The sequence below is a fragment of the Setaria viridis genome, chromosome 1 (genome assembly GCF_005286985.2).
Source record: "Setaria viridis chromosome 1, Setaria_viridis_v4.0, whole genome shotgun sequence".
NCBI lineage: Eukaryota > Viridiplantae > Streptophyta > Magnoliopsida > Poales > Poaceae > Setaria > Setaria viridis.
In genome coordinates, this window is record NC_048263.2 from 39,286,966 (window position 1) to 39,308,203 (window position 21,238).

Sequence of the window (21,238 nt, forward strand, 5' to 3'; positions counted from 1 at the left end):
CCTATGAGTTCTGAATTTTGAGGGCATGATTTGCATCTCATGCGTCTCGTGCACCTGTGGATCGATGATGCCTTCTGCTGAAAGGCACAAGTGCGCTGCCTATGTCGTCTCCTGCATTCAGTCACCGTCCAGTAGCAGTAGGCAACAGTGCCGTCCGTCATCGTTTTCTCTCGCATTCCTGTCACCACCACCATCTGACGTGCGGTGCCTTTGCTTCTTGTTCTTCTTTATAAGCTGCGAGGAGTTGTGTTACACGAGCGAGTTGGGTCATGCTGGGTCGCAGACGTCTACGCGGAGTCATTTCTTCTTTTTTTTTTAAGTAGAAGTGTCCTGAGTCTAGGCATGAAAGCAGCAGCTCAGCTTCATGCGCATCTCGTCAGGATTGCGTGTGATGTGCTCCGATCGATCCGGCTGTTGGGCCGGTCCAAACAATGAAACAAGCAAATCTCTTTGTGCGCCCAAGCACGGCTCCTCTCTCTCCTCGCCGTGGCGTCGTCCTCGTGATAAGCTAGCAGCCATTGTTAATCTCTTCCCAGTTGGACACGCAAGAAAATGATTGGATGGTACGTAGACACACACACACACACAATACACGACGATGCAGCTGCAAAAAACGTGGCGTGATGGCTACTGAACTAAAAAGGAAAAAAAACACTGCAAATTAAACTATGCCATCGTGTTTATCTGGCGCTAAACTAAAGCCTCCGCTCGCCACGTCGATCGGCACCAGCGTGTCCGCCTGTCCGGCCCCTTCCGATGATGATGAAAGGAAATGAAATGACTTTCGTTGTCTGCGTCACCACCGTCTTTGGTGAGCTGTGCAAGAAAGTCCATGCTCTGCACGGGGGGAAAGCTCATGCGGATCGGGACGAAACGCCCATCATTTCTTTTTTGGGGTTCTTTCTTGCTGACACTCGCTCTTCATTTAAGTTTCTCCTGTGTTATCTTGTTTAGTCACTGGTTTAGCCCACGTTTGCTGTGTGTCTCCTATCGTGAGTAGAGGATGCATCCAAACAGGGTCGTAGTTATCTCCTAAGTAGATAACTGCTCCCATATAACAATGCAGTGGACCACATCAGAATGAAGGCTATAGATTGGGACTGAATTGGCTCGCTCGCCGTGTTGTTTGTTCTGTTGTCGCATGTACGATGATGTTAAAGTGAAAGGCTACGTCCGAACTCCCAAGTCATAGGATGCACCGGAAAACAGGAAGGCATCGGCGATGTGAAGGAGCGTGACCACGCCAGACATGAGCAACGGAGCATGCACGGAGATCTGGATAAACACGGCGCCACGCAGTCGCTTCTCGCTTTGGTTTACCGGATAAATCCATTGCCACGTTTGCTCAGAAAAGAAAGAAAAGATCCATTAATATTGCCAGTTGCCACCGCTGCGAACCGGACAAACAGAGTGCAATGCGGCCTGTCCATCTCCGGCTCCCCGCTGGCCCACGCCGTCCTTGCTCCCCCTCCAATGATTAAACTCTATGCATTCACGAGGGCAAGTGCACCTCCTCCAATTTGCTCAAGCTCCGCCACTGTGTCGTCGGGCTGGATCGGCCGGGAAGGCCCCCCCCTCGCTGACGGCCGGCTCCTCCCTAAAACCTCCAAAAAGGAGGCGAAAGCTAGCGTGTACAAATCGTAATCGAGCAGCTCCTACCCGTGCCCTCCCCCGCCTCTATTTAAAGCTCGCCTCCCGATAAACTCCGCCAGCAGCAGGCCTCATCCGTGTCTCTCTCGCGCCCCGGGACTTCACCTCCGCCGTGCACCGTCTCCGCTAAGCCTCCAAGCGGCTCTCTCCGTTTCGCCGCAACCGCGTCGAGCTGTCAGGTACGGCGGCGCTGCCTGCTTTTTTCCCCGGCGTCCCGCTCCCACCGTCGCTGGTTAGTAATAGGTAGCTTCAATTTGTTGATGGTGTTTTCAATTTGGGGGGAGTTCCGCACGCGCGTGCGCGACCTCGCGTGGGGATTGATTCGCGACGGGATTTTCGCGGCCTCCGGAGTTTGAGGGCGCCGCCGATCAGTGCGGTTAATTTGGTGCGGTTTGGTCCGACGATCAGTCGGTGGGCGTTGGGGCCGTCAGTGGCGGCACTGTACACGTGCATTTGCTGCCGGGGTCTAGACAACCGGCTGAAACAAGTGTGGGGCTGAGACAGCGGCAGGCAGGCAGTTCCCGTGACGAGGTGGCTACGGTCAGTGACTTGGCTAGGTGGTTCAGTGGTTGGATACATGCGTGTCACTCGATCCTGGACTGCAGGATTGGGTTATGCTATGCTGATGGGGGTGTGATTACTGAAAGTGATCGCTGCGCGGTTGAAGCCGTGCGAACTGCGAGGACCATTTTCTGGAATAAACAAATCAGTGGTCGTGTTCAATCGTATAGTAAAGTCGTACCACACTACTACTGCCGTCTCTTTGTCCGGCAGCAACCTTGATGTAGACCCTTTGGTTGTTTCGGACAGATTTATTGGCCCGCAGAGAGGATCATAGGATGCTGTAATCTCTGTGACAACTCTTTGGTTGGATTATTCTGATTTTCATATCTTGTTTCGTTTTCAGGAGTTGCAGATTGAATGATCGCTTAATTGGACTCCGATATGGGTTCTGCCGCAACTGAAGTATGTACCCTTTTGTTGTTAAAACTGTGTGGTGTTTCGTAATTGTTTCCTTTGACATGACATGAAGGTTGATTGTGTTTATTACATTTCCACTCTCAGAGCAATGATACCTTGCTGGGCAATGGAGTTGTTGGGATTCTTGCCGAGACTTGTAATATGTGGGAAAGGAGGACACCGTTAACTCCTTCCCATTGTGCTCGCCTTCTGCTCGGAGGAGGCAGGAACAGAACTCGAGTCAACCGGATAATTGTGCAGCCAAGCCCAAAGAGGATCCATCATGATGCTCAGTATGAGGATGCTGGTTGTGAGATTTCAGAAGACCTGTCAGAGTGTGGTCTTATTATAGGCATCAAACAGCCAAAGGTCATATTTCTCATTAAACTAGATGCTCTATTCGACAGTGCTCTGTAGTCTGTACCGGCAGCATGGTTCTGAAACGCTTGGAGATGTCTTTATTTGGGCAGTTGCAGATGATTCTTCCGGATAGAGCATATGCGTTCTTTTCACACACCCACAAGGCCCAGAAAGAGAATATGCCACTGTTAGATAAGGTATAAAACATAAGCTTGTACACTTATGTTTTCAGTCAACATACACCGTCATTCCTGTGGAATATTAAAATGTTGATTACCGTTCTCAGATCCTTGAAGAGAGGGTGTCCTTGTTCGATTATGAGCTAATTGTTGGAGATGATGGGAAAAGGTCGCTTGCATTTGGGAAGTTTGCTGGTAGAGCCGGGCTGATAGATTTCTTACATGGTCTCGGACAGCGTAAGTACAATGAACAATATTTCTCAGTCCATGCATTCACTCAATGATTTTATTCCTTTGATACTTGGATTTTCTATCTGGTTTTATTATTGGAACTAGTTAATTTGCTTATTGCAACTTACAAGTAATTGTTTACAATGAATTCGACTGCTGGTTATTCAAGCGGCCCAATTTTTCCCTTGCAATTTCAGGATATTTGGGCCTTGGGTACTCGACTCCATTTCTCTCTCTGGGGCAATCTCATATGTATCCTTCACTCGCTGCAGCCAAGTCTGCAGTCATTGCTGTTGGCGAAGAGATAGCAACATTTGGACTTCCATCTGGAATTTGTCCGATAGTGTTTGTATTCACTGGAGTTGGAAATGGTAATTGTGCTGTTAACATTTTTCGATTTGTTGATTTTACAATAGGCTTTTATATGGGCACTGTCCAACCATGTGTTTTGTGCATTTGCATCTTTTAGGGGTCTTGTGCTCTTGGGGATCTAGTCCTTTATCATTTTGTCAAATATTTATGGTTTCAGGAATAAGGATGCAAAACATCTCTTCTATTGTGCATACGGTGTTATGATCACTCTTGTTCCATCTCTTTTTTTGGGCCATCGCACACATACTATATTGTAAATTTTGCTGATGACTATGCTTACAATCGTGCCTCTCATTTTAGTGCAAACCCAAAGAAAATATCATATTACTCTTTCCATTCGAAGGTCAAAGTGATGTTACCTTATTGACATTCCTTGAATTATTGTGGTTAAATATGATATGTGAAGCTAGGGTGCTAGTACTAAAGGAATATTGGTAGCAATGTGTTGACCAAAAAGGTATATAGATTTACATATGTTTGCTGAAGTAAATGGAAAAAGACCTTAGTGTACTACATTTTCAATTTATAGTTTCAGATATGTGGTTTGATCTTAAAAACTCTACATCTCACATGTATAATTTCAACGCCACAGTCTCTCAGGGTGCGCAGGAGATATTCAAGCTATTGCCCCATACCTTCGTCGATGCTGAGAAACTTCCTGAAATTTCTGTGGTATTATGCTATTACTCATTTTCTTGTCATAAGTTTAGCTAAATAGTTAACAATTTCTTTTCTAAAATTCTCTTTCCCGTGTCTGAAATAAATCAAATTTCTACCACCTCTTTCTGTATCCAGATTCCAGAAACATACCTCATTATACTCTATTGTTAATGTTTCAGGCAAGGAATCTGTCTAAACAATCTCAGTCAACCAAGAGAGTATTTCAACTGTATGGTTGTGTAGTGACCTCTAAAGACATGGTCGCTCACAAGGATCCCACCAGACATTTTGACAAAGTAACGTTTATCTCTAAAACCATAAGTAGATTTGTAATTTCTACTTGGACATGCTCATTTATAACAATGTTATAATATTCCATAGATGTATTAGACCACATACCCACATTTCAATTTTACCGTGTCCGAAAATAGTCTTTTCTAATTATACTGGTTGTGTATTAAAACCGTTCGTGCCTACCTGGCCATATCCATTTTACATTTCTTAGTAAATTTATCCTTAATAAGTCAATTGCATCCACATTTTAGAGTCTTCCTTTTTTCTGTAGACTTACCTCATTAGCAGTTCCTCAGCTTTTCAATGGCCTCATGCCACTGTACCTCACTGAGAAATCTCAAATCTGTGTAATCTGCAGGCTGACTATTATGCTCATCCAGAACACTACACCCCTGTTTTTCATGAAAGGATTGCTCCATATGCAACTGTCATTGGTATGTCGTTGGCCGAGTGCTTTTTTATCAGATCGTGTTCCATTGTGCTCTTTAAAAACAGGTTTTATCTACCTTGAACTGTGAGACCAGTCATAAATGGCCATTTCCGTGTTTTGGCATAATCTTTAATGCAGCTCTCAGGCATACAATTCTGTTTGTTTTGGTTTATGTTAGTAGTCCAAGAAGAGTACTGTACTAGAAACCATTTATAACTGTTATTTTGTATAGCATAGAGTGCTAGGGTAAAAACCAGTGCTGTCCTTTATGAGATCGCTAATCTGAGGAGGTTGTGTTGATATTTATATAAACATGGTGGGAGTTAATAAAAATGTGCTACTTATTGCAATAAATTGCTCGACTAGCCATATTTATCCATAAATTTACATCTTCATGGTTTCTGCAGTAAACTGTATGTACTGGGAGAGGAGGTTTCCACGGTTGCTGAGTATCGATCAGTTACAGCAACTGATGAAATCTGGATGTCCATTGGTTGGCATTTGCGATATAACTTGTGATATTGGAGGCTCCATTGAATTTGTGGACAAGAGTACATCAATAGAGAAGCCCTTCTTCCGGTAATGCATTCCTTCATTTTCTGTTTGTTTTAATTTAAAATTGGAAAAAAGGTATAAATATCCCATGAGAAGAAGTCACAATATCCTAACATGTGGTGGCATTACTTACATCCCTAATTCTTTCGGATATTTACTGTGGATGCACAATTTGCTTACGAACTTCTGTCCTTGCCCAGTAATAGTAGATCAGTATAACATTGTCTGATATTTAAAGCACCCTAGATTCTTGGTGGCTGCTTCCTCACAGTTAATGTTTAGTAGTTCTTGTAATAGTTATGGTTTTGACTAACTACGGCATACACAACCATAGGTATGATCCTTCTAATACTTCATATCATGATGATATGGAAGGTGACGGTGTGATCTGCTTAGCTGTTGACATTCTCCCCACAGAGTTTTCTAAAGAGGTAAGAGATTTCTTATAGAACAAAAACGGTATTTTGGGTAGGCATCAGATCGTTGCATTGATGTTACTGTTGTTTCATTGCATTTAAACCATGTAGGCATCCCAACATTTTGGAGACATATTGTCTAAATTTGTTGCTAGCTTGGCCTCAATGAAGCAACTGGTGGAACTTCCTTCCTACTTGAGAAGAGCTTGCATTGCACATGCTGGCGGATTAACTTCTTTGTATGAATATATTCCTAGGATGAGAAAGACTATGATGTAAGCTTCAAGTACTTCTATTCATCTTCATGTTGTACTCCTCTCAGATAGTTCCCTTGGAGGATGAGATCCCCAAAGATGCAAAGCTGCTAAATAGCTAATCTTGTTAAAATATGTGATTTATTTTAGAGTTCGCTTATGCTTGTTACTCTAAGATGGGGAGTGGCATTTTGTTAAATAATCCTACAAGTATGTACCTTCAAAGCTTCAGTTGGCGGACTTCTTTACCGAGGCATAAACTAGGGTGTTGCATTGCTTGTATCTCTCCAATGTACTCATGCTGTGCAATTAGTCTAATGTATAGGATGCTATGTTGAATACATCCCTTTCACTTGTATCTGTTTACACCAAACAATACATAGCCCCAATCCATCCATGTTGTATGGTTCTGTAGTTTTACTCTTGTAAACAGAAATCAGGTTGGGTACGGAGGATTGAGTGACCTAGTTTTTACTCGTCATAAATGCTCTGCTTTGTTCAAACTACTATTTTCTTTATTAGTCCTCTTGAATGAATGGACAAGCAGACTATATTCATGTGTCCTTTAATATTGTATCAATAATCTGAACTCCATCATGTTCCTCTTTCTTTAATTTTTGTTCATAAAGATTTGTCCAGAAACTTCTTTTCTCTTTGGTGGTTGCCCATGTTGTGTAAATTGTTTTTGGCATTCTCCCTAGCATCACATAATCATAGTTTTCTCGTGATGACGCTGATGTGCTTATCAGTTGCCATGTTTTAAATTTCCATAAAGTTCTTATCAAAATTATGTTTAATTCTTTGCAGAGATTTGGCACCCGCGAAAGCTAATCCATTGCCTGACAAGAAGTACAGCACCCTGGTTAGCAAATAGTATTTGCCTAGTATTCCAGTACATTTATGATTTGAAATTGACTATTGTGCATATATATATATATATATATATATATATATATATATATTTGCAACTAGGACCTTACATATGTGCATGTGAAACACAATCACTCAGACCTTTTTGTTTTCAAAATTGTTGATTAATGAAACAGGTATCTCTCAGTGGGCACCTATTTGATAAATTCCTTATAAATGAAGCTTTGGACATTATTGAAGCAGCTGGAGGTTCATTTCGGTTGGTTAGATGTGACGTTGGGCAAAGTATTGATGATATGTCGTACTCAGAGCTTCAAGTAAGCAATTAATTTCTTATCAAAGCACAAATTATTTAGGATGAATACGTTCCCTGGAAAAAGTATTAGGATAGGAGAATCAAAATAATCTGCTGTCACTAGTTTTTAGGTACTAGTTCATGCATACAATGCAGAGATTACTGTTGCCAATAAAGCTAGCTGGTCTGAGAATCGAAATGTTTCATCTCCTCACTGCCAAAGGATCATATATTCAGGATTTCTCGTTCGAGAGATATTCTGGATTTCTAACTCTCCCATAAAAATTCTGCATTGCCCTTTCGGTTATCATGGTAATCCAACAAGGAGAGAGAAAGAGTGAGTAATTCTTGGCAGGCTCTTTTTTTTAATTAATGATTTCAAAGCAACTAATATAATGCATTTCCTCCCAAAAACAGTCAATTGGAAACGTATCCAAGAAAATCAAATGAAAGATCTTGGAACTAGCTCCAGGCCCACTTCCGTTATCCTGCCCATCCCCTATCACTACTGCAAAAGTTTGGACCAACCCATCAGTATGGCCATGGCTACAGTAGACAGTGAAAGCCCTTCAGTTATACTTCCTGCAATCATTGGTTAGGTTCCATCATTCAATCTCCAATTCCCTTCTTCAGCATACCACGTTCTGCCAGTGTTCTACTAAGACTGATCTGCAACATGGACTGCTTTCTATCAGTTTGTGCTCTCCCTTTCCTCTTGTTTTTGAGTTGTACTCCTCTGATCAGCAATTTCTGAGTTTTGCTTTGCAGCTGTGATTTATTTTCGCAACCCAACAAACTCAACAGAAACGACCTATTTCTGCAGAGCATCTTTTTTTCTTTTGAGAAACTCTACCATCGATTCTTAAACTCCCATCTTCACATGTATGGATAATCGTTTTCCATCAAATGTTCTGTCCTTCGAATTTTGCAGCTATTTTTACCAGCTTATTGCAATTTGACATTTCTCTCATTTTTTTAACACCATGAACATCACCCTGTTATGATATAAAACATGCTGTTAATTTACTAATAAGTCTAACTGAACAACCAATCTGAAATTATTTTAAAAAACATGGTACATAGATTATAAACGTTATGGATATTTTTTTATTATTTAGATTAGCTTCCATAGATCTGCTTTATTTTGGTACAGGGTGTGTTTTGAATCTTCTCCGCTTTTGTACCTTATAGCCAGTCTTTTGCTATTCTGTAACTTAGCATATACTGGAATTTTTTCTTAGGTATCAACAAAACTATAATTTGATTTGTTTCTGAAACATATGATACACGCCTTTTGGCAGGTAGGAGCAGATGATACTGCCACATTGGATAAAATTATGGATTCCTTGACTACTCTAGCTAATGCACATGGTGGAGATCATGATGCTGGAAAAGAAACTGAACTAGCTCTGAAGATAGGAAAAGTCAATGAGTGTGAAACTTGTGACACTGTGGATAAAGGAGGGCCAAAGGTTTTAATTCTTGGAGCTGGAAGAGTTTGTCGACCAGCAGCTGAGTTTTTAACATCTTACCCAAACATATGTAGCAATGGTGTCGATGACAATAACACAGATCAGATTCATGTTATCGTGGCATCTTTGTATCAAAAAGATGCAGAAGAGGTTATTCTTGCAATGATGCATTCCTTAGCTCTTGAATTTTTTTCTGTACTGTTTGTTTGGTTGCATCACTTGCTTTAACATGCTCTATGGACATCAATAAGTGAACAAACATGTATGCGGAAACAATGAACCAGGATCAATTTCATCATATTCTTTGATTCAACCTTTTAATCCCTATATCCACTAATGGAGATTAGGCACTGTTATTAGTACAAAACATGTGTTGTTGTGCTTTGATTTTGATTGTATATGTGAATATGTAGTCAAGTGTCTTGTGGTGTCGTATATTCCACTGATGCTAATTCCCCATCTATTTATACTTGATAAAGGGTTGCATTAAACAAACACCTTTCATCAATTGTCATGTCCTCTTAAATCTTAATGTATCCCTAATAGGTGCCCTTTCCTGAACAGATAACCTTTCACTAATAGAGAATCTGTCATGAATAAAAACCCGCTCATGAATACATATCCATTCCTTCATGCACACTTGCTATGTAGTTTCTAAAGGGAGAGAAGAAGGTATTCATGCTAGACATTGATTATTGGATGTCTCTATCTGTACGTGCAGATAGTTGATGGTATTAAAAATGCAACAGCTACTCAGCTTGATGTTGCTGATATTGGAAGCCTTTCTGATATTGTCTCTCAGGTAAATTTCATTCTGATATTTACTGAACAAGTCCTATTTCACAACTTACAGTAAAGATAAGAGAGCATGATTACATTGCAAGCAAAAGTACCCCAACTGTTGTCACTTGCACGATGAGTGAACCCCATTAGTTTTCAAACAGACTTCATTCACACTTACACAATAACTCCGTGGTTTAAGATGTTGATTTGTGCTTTATGGCAAACAATTTTACTTGTACCTCTGAAATTTTTAATTACTGTACTAACTTGCCAGCAGATTAATGACACGAGCTCCTCTTGCAGGTTGAGGTTGTAGTTAGCTTGCTGCCAACAAGCTTTCATGCTGCCGTTGCAAGAGTATGCATAGAGGTAGTCTTCTTATTTATCTGTGATTTATGAAGTCCTTGGGGCTCTGTTGAGGCATTTAGGCCCCCTTTGGAATAAAGGATTGGTGGAGGAATTCTGTAGGATTTAGTTCCTATAGAAATTTTTCCTATGTACCCCCTTGGAACAAACGATTGGACATCCAAGAATCCTACACAATTCCTATGGAATGCCTCAATCGATAGGAATTTTGGAGGAAATCTAACATGAGGTTCAACCTCTTGGAAATTTTCCTTTGTGTCTACCTCTCTCCTCATATTCCTATGTTTTTTCCTATGTTGTATCCAAATGCTCCCTTTGAAAGTTTCCAGCATGCTAAAATTTCTATAGGTTGTAATTGACAACCAACTTGAATCCTACATTTTTCCTATTCCCACGTGTGAGAATCCTACATTCCAAAGGAGGCCCATTATCGATACAATATTTATAGGGATTTCAACTGACAAATTCATCTATTACAGCTCAAGAAGAACATGGTAACGGCAAGCTATGTTGATGAATCCATGTCAAACTTGTGCCAAGCTGCCAAAGGTGCAGGTGTAACTATACTTTGTGAAATGGGCCTAGATCCCGGCATAGGTACTTCATCAATATAATGGTCGCTCATGTACAGTTTAACATAATCATATAGTACATATGTTTGTGGATTTATTAGCTAAAGGGCTAAAATTGAACTGAAATTGTAAGCATCATATTGTGGGAGAAAGTGCTCTTTCATCATAAGTAGTTTTCCTGTAGAAATAAGCTTATGTATATTGATCTTATGCAGATCATTTAATGTCGATGAAGATCATTGATGAAGCTCATGCTCGAAAGGGAAAAGTAAAGGCATTTACATCTTTCTGTGGTGGGCTGCCATCTCCAGCTGCTGCAAACAATCCACTGGCCTATAAATTCAGGTAGATGTACCCATGTTCTAAGTAATTTAATTATCAGTATAGTATAATGAGGTTTCTACATCCTAATTTTCTTAATAATGATACTTAATGCGGCAAGTTTTTTCCAGAAACAGTAATGGTTATCTTTCCCCTTTTCAGTTGGAACCCAGCTGGTGCTCTCCGGTCAGGGAAAAATCCTGCTGTCTACAAATTTCTTGGAGAGACCATCCATGTAGATGGTAAGTTAGTTACGTGTCTCCTGGCATGCCTGCACAAAGGAAGGAGCAAATACATGATGGAATGTTCCTTTTTTCTTCCAAAACGGATGGCAGGATCTCTGCCTAATTCTCTCAGCGAAAAGTAGAGGCTACAAATTATAACACACGTCTCATATAGACTCACTGAGAGGAATAGAACCAATTCAAGAGCCTAACTTTATCTGTATATGACGGCCTGTCCTAAATGAAACATTAATGTATCAGAACCTAACTTTTGGCGATCCATGTATTAGTTTTCTATCAATAAACAGATAAAGTTTGGAGATATGAAACCCTTGGGTATGTTTTCATGTCCTAGATCTAACAATCTGTTGAAACGACGCACTACTCCACATGACTGTTGAATGATTTGCTTACCACTTCAACAGGTAGTAGCTTGTTTGAATCAGCAAAGAGGCTCAGACTACCAGAGCTTCCAGCTTTTGCTCTGGAACACTTGCCAAATCGCAATTCCTTGGTATATGGAGACCATTATGGTATCTCCAAAGAAGCATCTACCGTATACAGAGCTACTCTTCGTTACGAAGGTAAGCACTTCCGTAACTTTTGTTTTGTGAAACATTCCTTTTCATTTCAAGTCTGATTTCTATTCACCATTTTGTTGCACTTTTTTTATGGTTGCACATACGCAGGTTTTAGTGAGATAATGGACACCCTGTCAAAACTTGGGTTCTTTGATACTGCAAATCATCCACTGCTGCAAGATACTAATCGTCCAACATATAAGGGTTTTCTTGATGGCCTACTTAATGCTAATAATATCTCCACAACTACCAGAAACTTAAATATTGAAGCCTCTGGTGGATATGATGATGAATTGATTGCCAGACTGTTGGCTCTTGGGCATTGCAAAGAGAAGGAAATAGCTGTTAAGACAGTCAAAACCATCAAGTTAGTCCAGATCATGCGCTACAAAATTTCACTTCTTTTATGAACTGCTGTAGTGTGTAATATAAATAATGCCATCAAGTTAATATGTATGTGCAAAAAATCCCCTGACAAGAAATTATTAGGAATTTATATTAGAAACAGGAAACATGAATGCTGAAGCTGTATGTTAGAACTGACAAAACAATCATACACGGTAGGTTCTTGGGACTGAATGAAGAGACTCGGATTCCTAAGGATTGTTCAAGTGCATTCGATGTGATTTGCCAACGGATGGAACAGAGGATGGTCTATGGCCAGAATGAGCAGGTGAGGCTCCATACTATCTTACCACATGTCTTCCTCATGTCTCATGTGTTGCATTGCATGTAACTGTTAAAATATCTGTGCTACAGATCTCACTGTATTAAATCATATGAGATTAAACCTACATTTATATTGTCATTAATAGAAACCAGGAAAAACAACAGAAAAGAGGCAATGATCTCAAGATTACTATTTCATTATTTGTAGTTGCCTTAATCAAGAATATAAATTTGCCAGGGACAACTCAAATACAGAAACACACTTATGATCCCTTGTAGTTTTCAGTATGGTAAATCTGAATCCGAACTTCTTTCCAGACTCTGTTCTACCACCTTATTTCATACTGCATTACTTCATGCTCGAAAAATGGATGAAATCGAATTGATAGCCTTCCTCGGATAACCATTGCTGAGACATTGCTGTTGTAATTCAGGACATGGTACTGCTGCACCACGAAGTGGAGGTGGAATATCCGGACGGGCGACCCACCGAAAAGCACCAAGCGACGCTACTGGAGTTCGGAAAGGTTGAAAATGGCCAATCCACCACTGCCATGGCCCTCACCGTTGGTGTAGCAGCAGGAATAGGGGCTCTGGTAGTAACCTTAACCACAGTTATACTTGCATGAGAATGAAAGCAGAAACCCCCCATGTATATTCATTTACCCTTGCCCCATGCCATATTGCAGCTCTTGCTCCAGAACAGGGTGCAGGCGAAAGGAGTGATCAGGCCTCTGGAACCTGAAATCTACATTCCAGGTGAGTGTTTTCACCTGTCTTTGTGGAATCACCGTAACGTGCAGCAGTGCTGACTCGTGTGTTTGCATGTGGTGAAGCATTGGAGATGTTGGAGTCGTCAGGCATCAAGCTGACTGAGAGGGTGGAGATTTGAAATTCGTGTGTGAAGCATTGGAGATCTTGGAGTTGTCAGGCACCAAGCTGACCGAGAGAGTGGAGATTTGAAAATTCGAAGTTACAGTATATAGATATAGATATAGTATATGATAATAGGCTCATAGCTGAGTACATATCTTCTGTACATACTATGTTCTGTCTAAGGCAGAGCAGAACTCCCAACAGTTCGTCGGCGGTGTATATAATGGATCCTATAACCTATATATATCAAATAAAATGCCTAATAAGAGAGGGCAGGGAACAATTCCCAACGGTTCACCGTTGGTGTATGTAATGGGCCACCTATATATGTATTATCGAATAAAATGCCGATCAGTTGGTTCTTTCTCGGGTGCAATGTGCCAGGCCGCAATCGGTATTTGTGATCGATAGCCTGGGACTCTGGGCTGACCATTTCAATGCCTTCACCGAGTCTCGTCAGGGTCAGTCGTAAGCTGCCACCGCGGTTAACTGGATCGTCTGATAGTAAGGTTAGCTAAAGAGCTAAGTATATGTGGTCAGAGCAAAGTTCCCCGCAAAAACTCCAGACATATTTGCACCAGTCATAAACATGCACTGAATCACTGAGCGGGGAACCCTGGTTTCGTCTTAAAAGCATGTGGTACAGGATGTAGTCACCGCGGATCCAGATCTCCAAACAACAATTTTTGCAGAGATTCTCATGATGATACAACTTTCAAAGCTCTAAAAACAACAGGCTTCATGTGCAATGGCAGTCGGATTAGTTATACACCATATACTTTGGTGTGGCACTAAACTTCTGGTAACCCTTGATCACCTTGTTCACGGCATCAAGGAAATCTTTCTCTGTCACTGTTTTCCTGCGGGCACGAATGGCGTACATCCCGGCCTCTGTGCAAACGCTCCTTATATCCGCTCCTGTGATAACAAACAGGAATGTGAGGACCTGATTGTCTAATGAAGATGCATCCAGTGAAACAATCAAATCAAGCAAAAGGCATGCAGAAAATAATTACAAGGTATGCACTCACCAGTGGAGTTGGGGCAGAGCCGTGCCAGAAGCTCAAAACGAATGTCTCGCTCGCAGTTCATGGTGCGTGTATGGATCTTGAAAATTTGGGTGCGGCCCTCAAGGTCAGGTAGTCCGAATTCTACCTTTCTGTCCAGACGACCAGGACGCAGAAGTGCAGGGTCCAAGGTATCAGGCCTAGAAAAACAAACAAAATGTGGTCAGCTTCTCAGTCCCACCCATATGGCCAGGATGTTTTATAACCATATCAAGGCATGGAGTTTCTAAAAATTACAGTTTATATTTGAATTTTCAGAATCCTATGTTCATTCAGATAGATAGCTTCAGATTATTGAATCCAAGGCAAACAATGGATGGCAACAAAGCAATAATGGAAAAAAAAATAAAATACCTGTTAGTTGCCATGAGAACCTTGATGTTTCCTCTGGCATCAAACCCATCAAGTTGATTTACTATTTCCAACATCGTGCGCTGCACCTCATTGTCGCCACCTACCCCATCATCAAAACGAGCGCCACCAATAGCATCAACTTCATCAAAGAAGACAATGCATGCTTTCTTTGAGCGGGCCATCTACAATATAAGAATTCATTTCACAAAGACTGTTTATGTAACAAAACACAAGTGCACAAAAGCTGGATGAATCTTTGTGGACTTGCAATCCTAAAGATACCTGAAACAGTTCCCTAACCATCCGAGCACCTTCTCCGACATACTTCTGAACTAATTCACTTCCAATTACACGGATGAAACAAGCATCAGTTCGATTGGCTACAGCTCTTGCAAGAAGTGTCTTGCCAGTACCAGGTGGACCATAGCAAAGGACACCTTTTGGAGGGTCAATACCGAGCTTGACAAACTTTTCTGGGTGAAGCATAGGAAGTTCAACAACCTACAAAAACGGTTCGGCAAAGAGTAAATAAAAGAATGGCAAAACTAACTGCAAGGCTAATATATACTGGCTCAAGGCAAGGGAAAAGGTTCACATACTTCGCGCATCTTTTCGATCTGTTCCTTGCATCCACCAACGTCGTTGTATGTCACATCCGGTTTCTCCTCCACAGTCATCATGGTAACACTTGGGTCAATTTTCGGTGGCAAAGGAATTTGAATCTGGTACTTGTTGCGATCAACACTGCAATAGGAGCAAATTGTGAGATTAATATGTACGAAGGTTCAATTTATTTAGGAAATACTCCCTCCATCCCAAAATACTATTCGTTTTGGCTTTTGTAGATACATAACTTTTGCTATGTATCTAGACATTAACATCAATCTAGATGCATATCAAAAGCTATGCACCTAGAAAAGCTAAAACGAATAGTAATATGGGACGGAGGGAGTAGCATACAAAGCACAGATAAATAGCCTATATTGCCCAATGATGTTCTATCAAGCAAGAAATAAATGCATAGAATTAATTTCAGGCTAATAAACTGTCACTTATAACAATTTAATCAACTTTGTAAACTGTAAAGACTGTAGGGCAGCAAGTTAGATATTACAGTATTCTACAAGCAAGCTAAAGGAACCTGTACCTAAGCCAAGCAGATGACAAGCTCTAGTTTCAAGATACAATATGTTCCCAACATTTATTTCCTATTGAATAATGTTGTTCAAAGAACACTACAAAATGAAGAATGTACACCGGATTCAAGAGTGTTGTTCAGAGAACACTAAACATCTGACAAGTTCTATAGGAGTAAATGCACACATCTGACAACATACAAGTTAAAACTGCAGACCGATGTTTACCCCATGTATGTCAAACATGTAAAGTTCATGGCACCTTTCCCGAAATCACCACATTAATGGCCGTGATTTTTCAAGCCTCTACAAACTCACATAACCAGAAGGAATGAACCAGTCTATAATTTTCTTAAAATTCAAACACATAAATGCATAAGGTGAAAAAAGCAGGCAAGGAACACGTGAACGTATGAAATATCATACAGACCAAAATATTGAAAGAGTAGAGACCAAAGGGCAGGATAACATACCCGACCCTCATCCCTTCCTCGATATCCGTTGGAGAAACCTTATCCCCCAACCCAACCACAAACTGCATGATCCAAAATAAACAATAAGAAACAGGGGTGCAATTTTTAGGTTGCATGCAATGAAATAAAATGCTCATGAATTACCTTTGCAATTTGTTTTACATTTATAACATATTTGGTATCGTCGGTATTAGGGCTTATAATCTTTGTACACCTTGCTACCTGCATAAGGAAAAGATAATTTGTTAGTACACTAGCACACGTAAAAATGAAACAGAAAAGGTTTAGTTCCTAACTATCATGCATACTGGAAACTATGAAGTGACGTAATAGAAGGCTCAGTTAATATACTTGTAATGGCTGTTCTTCTTGCATCATCTGTTTATCTGACACCAAATCCCACTGGCTAGGTGGAGCCAGCCCTGTATCAGACTCCTTTATCCCTGCATTGTTTTTTAGTAGAAGAGAAGATGTCTCACATAATCTAATTCAAAAGTATTACCCTCCTAACATTCAAAGAAGCTGATGAACTGCAGAAGAATATGAAAATCCAGACAGGAGATGAGGTTCTAACTACCTATTAAGTAACATGTCAAATTTCTAAAGCGGAAAGAAAGTTGATACATTGTGTATGCTATATGTAGCCTGAATATTGCAGCAGTTCCATGCAGATACCATATGGCATCAACCAAACAGATAATTGCTGTGTGTCATAGTGAAATATTGCATCACTACATCTTAACTATCAGTTAACCATATGCAGTATCCTCAATTAATGGGTCCCTATTTGCTGCAAGTAAGCAGCCAACTGAAACTGCTGAATCAAGTGTTGCCATGTTAACTATGGTAAAGGTCTCCAATTCTAAATTTATGAACTGAACTAAGATAGCAGATGATTAAAATTCCACCAATTGATCCCTATGGATCTAACTCAGAAGCAAATTGGGTTACATTTCCGTTGTTAAACCAAAAAAATGCATAATAAAATTCTCACTCACCACAAAGGTCATTAATTTTCTTGGCCATTTCCTTGATCTCCTTCTCGACCTTCTTAATACTGGTCGAGTACGGCCCAAGCCCCTGCACAACATTCCGCCAACCAAAATTAGCAAAGGTCAGCGTTTTCTCTCCCCTTAAATCGCACATCCAACCTAAACCTGGTAATAGCACTAGTCCTTAACGAAAAGCAGAGGAAATCAAAACCCTAGACCGATCTCCAGCCCAAATCCCAACGAAGATAACTCCGAAGCACCAACGCAAGACCAAATCAGCAAGAAGAACCCTAGATCCAGATATCCGAGAGATCCAGACGGGGGTCGCGGTACGCACGTAGGTCTTGAGTAGCGCGATGTCGTCCTCGTCGAGGGGGCGGGGATTCTTCTCGTTCATGATATCATCCTCAGGCTCTGGAGCCATGGCTGTCCTCCCGAGCGAGCGGCGCCTTCTCCGGCGGCGAGGAGAGGCGGCGGCGGTGGCTCAGGTCCGTGGGAGCGAGGAGTTTGGAGATGGCTTCGGCTGGGGTACTTCGACTTCGTTTTATTGGAAATTTTCTTACCTCCTCTGCAAGGGAGGCTTCTGCACCGTGTGATGCTGATCGGACGGAAGTAGGTATCGTAGCTATAGCTGACGCCTGCCTATTAGGTATATTTCCGGGAAAAAAAATGGAAAATGGCCAACTAGAACTAGGTCCCTGAAGTTTCACTCAAGGCTCAATTTGGTGCCTGAAGTTTCGATTTGTGGCCAGTTTGGCCGGGCTTCTTGCGGCTCCGGCTCATGCACTGTAGCATGGTAGGACGGCAGAGGAGTCGGAGCTGAAGGAGTCAGAAATTGTAGCTCCTCCGACAGTTACGAGAGGGAGGGAGAGGAGAGAGAAAAACGATTTAAGTGAACAATGCGCTACAATAGATGAACAGTGAGTCAGAAGGAGCCGGAGCCAGGAGGAGTTGTGCCAAACTGACCTTTAGGCTATTCCCAGTGGTGAGTTTCATCTCACGGTTTCCAAGAGTAATATGTCACCAAAAGAGGTTTGAGTTGATGAATGAAACCGATCCCCCAATACAAAATTTCATTTTACGATTTCAAAGGCTGCGCATACCATTTAATTGCAAGGCATGTGATTGGATATGATCACATGAAATGAAACTCTCTAACCCCAATGCCAATTTCATCAGGTTTCGTAGTCTTGGAAACAGTGCATATACAGCTTCATCATGATGAAACTCATTTTTTGTCTCTCTTCATAATTATGTTGCCATATCATCACATATGCTGATGTGTCACTGTATTTAATGTGCATGAAGTTTCTATAAAACTTCCACTGAAATTAGCCTTAGATACTTGAACTCTCGTATTTGATCCAGCTTCGCCCAATTTGAAATGTCCCTTTTTGGCCTTGTGCATTCATCTTTTTGAACTCCCATCTTTGGTCCTTGAACACATGAAGAGGCTTTGTTAAGGTCGATTGCCTTGTCTCCTTAGCGCGCCACCGCTCGGGACAAGCTGAATTTTCAACCCTAACATGAAAAATCCTACCAATTTTCCGAGAAGATGGTCAAAATTCGCACCACCTGTATGTGAGATGAATGAACTCTCAAGCAAATCCAAACTAAAGGTGATAAGGCAATTGCGACCTACTCTGAACGCTTAAATTGCCGGACAAATTCTTTTAGCAATTTCATTAACATTGTTTTCTCCATCGCCCTCTACCTATATATCCAAGTAGCTAGAGCTTACCTATACAATTCATCGCATTTGCAAAGTAATTTCTCCATAATTACCATAAAATGTGCTGCAAATTAGCCGAGTATCGTATTGCGAACCTGTAAATCAATTGTGTGCAGCAGTACAAAAAGAGGGGCAAAAATAAGAGGAAGAGCATCACAAAAGAACACATCGGTTCAATGTATAAAAGCTCCTCAAATTTAACGAGAGCTGATGCATCCGATGATCCTTTTATCTAGCGCTAATCAAACTTGTAGAACTTGGAGGACTTGAGCCCCGCGGTGAAGTTGAAGTACTTTAGCGCCTCCGCCCACCGCGGGTTGCTCTTGAGGCGGTGCACGCCGATGGTGCTGGGCATGAACTCGTGCTCGCACTGGTCCACCGGCACCGGGTTCCGGTAGTCATGGATGGCCGGCTTGGCGTTGAACCGGTTCTTCCCCTTGCCCCCGATCCGCAGCCACTTCCCCGTCAGCATGTCCTCGGTGCCCACGCTGTGGTTGCGCGCCACGTCGGAGGTGGCGATCCACTCCACCAGGTCCCACGACAGCGCGTACCCCATGCCGGCCATGTACTCCCGGAACGGGTCCATGCTGGAGCACGGGATGGTGGCGCCGTAGTACATGTCCTCCCGCGGCATGGCCCCCAGCGACTCCACCAGCTGCGGCAGCCGGAAGAGGATGTCGTCGTCGGCCTTCATCACGTAGTCATAGGGATCGTCGGCGTAGAGCTCCGCCACCGCCGACAGGAACGTGTATGTCTTGCCGCCGTTGAGGTTCTCCTCGCACCCGTCGAGCACGATGACGTCGCCGTGGGCGAGGATCTCGAGAGGAACCAGCACGCGCTGGTCGTCCTTGTACAGCCGGCAGAAGACAAAGCGGACGTCGACGTGGGCGGCGAGGTCGCCGGAGGCCAGCTGGAGACCGTACACCATGCGGAGGAGGTGCCGGCGCTCGTAGAGGTCGGCGCGGGTGAGCACGCCGATGAGCAGCCGGAAGTCGGGCTTCCGGACCACGGCTGGCTCCGCGAGGCGCGAGGAGGAGGACGCCACCCCCGCCGTCGCCGGAGGGGCGCACGCGCTCATCATCGCCTGCAGCTCGAACTCCCTGGGGTACACGAAGAAGAAGGTGAAGACCAGGAGCACGAGGGGCAGCAGGACCAGCGCCGTGCTGGACGCCGAGAGACGGGGGAAGCCGCCGTGCCTCTTCATGGCGGCGTGGAGATTGCTCAGCTGCTGGTGGTGGTCTCCGAGCTTGCCGTTGCCCATGGGCTTGTGCAGATTTCTCGACGGAGAAGACGACGGCATCGGTTTGCAAATTGCAACCAAGAAACAGAGTCGTCGTTGCAGAGCAGCTTCGACGCAGTTGATCTTGCCCTGTTTGGGGAGTTCCTACTGTACCTAGTTATTGTCACAACAACTTGTGAGCCTGTAAAGCATGAAAAGAGCGAGCTTGCATGCCTCAAGCCCTCAACAATTGAAGGCAGAGAGGCGCCAGTCAGGCAGCGGTTCTTTTTGCGGGCTCGTGAAGATAGATTCCGTCTGATCGGGGGAGCTGCTGAGGGAGCTTGGCAAGTACGGTAATGGCGACGCTTTGCGTAAAGGTAGGCGGCGGCGAGGCGGATCAGTCAGCGCCTCAACGGAATGGAAGGGAAGAAGGCGCGACATGCGAGGCCTCATCTTGGGGGGGAACGTAACGTAATCTGGTGGAGTCAACGGATGCACAGCACTGCAAGCACACCGCAATTGCGCGGTTTTTGGAGGGAAAAAATGGGTTTCGCCAACACACTGTTGGCACGCACAGTGTCTGCTGGTATACAGAGGCTGGACACTGCACAAGAACTGCACCACATTGTATTCGTTCGTTCGTCGCAACAAGTGAATTTGTGAATTGTGGTACACCTCTATTTTTCTTGAGCCAGCAGTAAGATGGCTCCGTTTGTCAACACTCGACGGAGCCTTGCGTGAGGAACAAACGATTGCGACGAACTTCCGGGGATTTTGAACTTTCATGTTGCATCTTTGCCGGTGATAACCGCAACACACCGGATTATATATAATTTCAGTGAGGAGCGTGCACCTACGCAACGTCAACTGATTAC

The 21,238-nt window shown here is 42.7% G+C and overlaps 3 protein-coding genes across 4 annotated transcripts; 1 reads left to right on the plus strand and 2 right to left on the minus strand.

Annotated features, from left to right (window-relative positions):
• The first annotated feature begins 1,507 nt into the window (after positions 1-1,507).
• On the plus strand, positions 1,508-13,752 carry LOC117840635 (alpha-aminoadipic semialdehyde synthase). Of its 2 annotated transcripts, none has more exons than XM_034721160.2 (26): positions 1,508-1,829; positions 2,558-2,616; positions 2,716-2,979; positions 3,087-3,167; positions 3,257-3,386; positions 3,578-3,751; positions 4,345-4,424; positions 4,592-4,708; positions 5,065-5,140; positions 5,544-5,715; positions 6,026-6,122; positions 6,219-6,382; positions 7,169-7,223; positions 7,408-7,548; positions 8,828-9,148; positions 9,720-9,800; positions 10,085-10,150; positions 10,627-10,744; positions 10,935-11,064; positions 11,203-11,282; positions 11,690-11,848; positions 11,954-12,212; positions 12,410-12,518; positions 12,949-13,110; positions 13,204-13,273; positions 13,351-13,752. In XM_034721160.2, the coding sequence occupies exons 2-26, from the start codon at positions 2,596-2,598 to the stop codon at positions 13,404-13,406; spliced, it is 3,183 nt and encodes a 1,060-aa protein (XP_034577051.1). In that variant the 5' UTR covers positions 1,508-1,829; positions 2,558-2,595; the 3' UTR covers positions 13,407-13,752. The 2 variants fall into 2 exon arrangements, with proteins under 2 accessions (XP_034577051.1, XP_034577045.1); XM_034721154.2 differs by having other exon boundaries at positions 1,509-1,829; positions 3,081-3,167.
• A 241-nt stretch (positions 13,753-13,993) lies between these two features.
• Positions 13,994-17,935, minus strand: LOC117840652 (26S proteasome regulatory subunit 7A). Its single transcript, XM_034721171.2, has 10 exons — positions 17,750-17,935; positions 17,419-17,500; positions 16,772-16,863; positions 16,565-16,642; positions 16,421-16,482; positions 15,411-15,555; positions 15,094-15,312; positions 14,812-14,993; positions 14,422-14,597; positions 13,994-14,308 (listed from the first exon to the last, which is right to left on the minus strand). The coding sequence occupies exons 1-10, from the start codon at positions 17,834-17,836 to the stop codon at positions 14,151-14,153; spliced, it is 1,281 nt and encodes a 426-aa protein (XP_034577062.1). The 5' UTR covers positions 17,837-17,935; the 3' UTR covers positions 13,994-14,150.
• Positions 17,936-19,204: 1,269 nt separating this feature from the next.
• On the minus strand, positions 19,205-21,068 carry LOC117855547 (beta-1,3-galactosyltransferase pvg3). Its single transcript, XM_034737962.2, has one exon. It carries the CDS (start codon positions 20,442-20,444, stop codon positions 19,383-19,385), a length of 1,062 nt encoding a protein of 353 aa, XP_034593853.1. The 5' UTR covers positions 20,445-21,068; the 3' UTR covers positions 19,205-19,382.
• Positions 21,069-21,238: the final 170 nt, after the last annotated feature.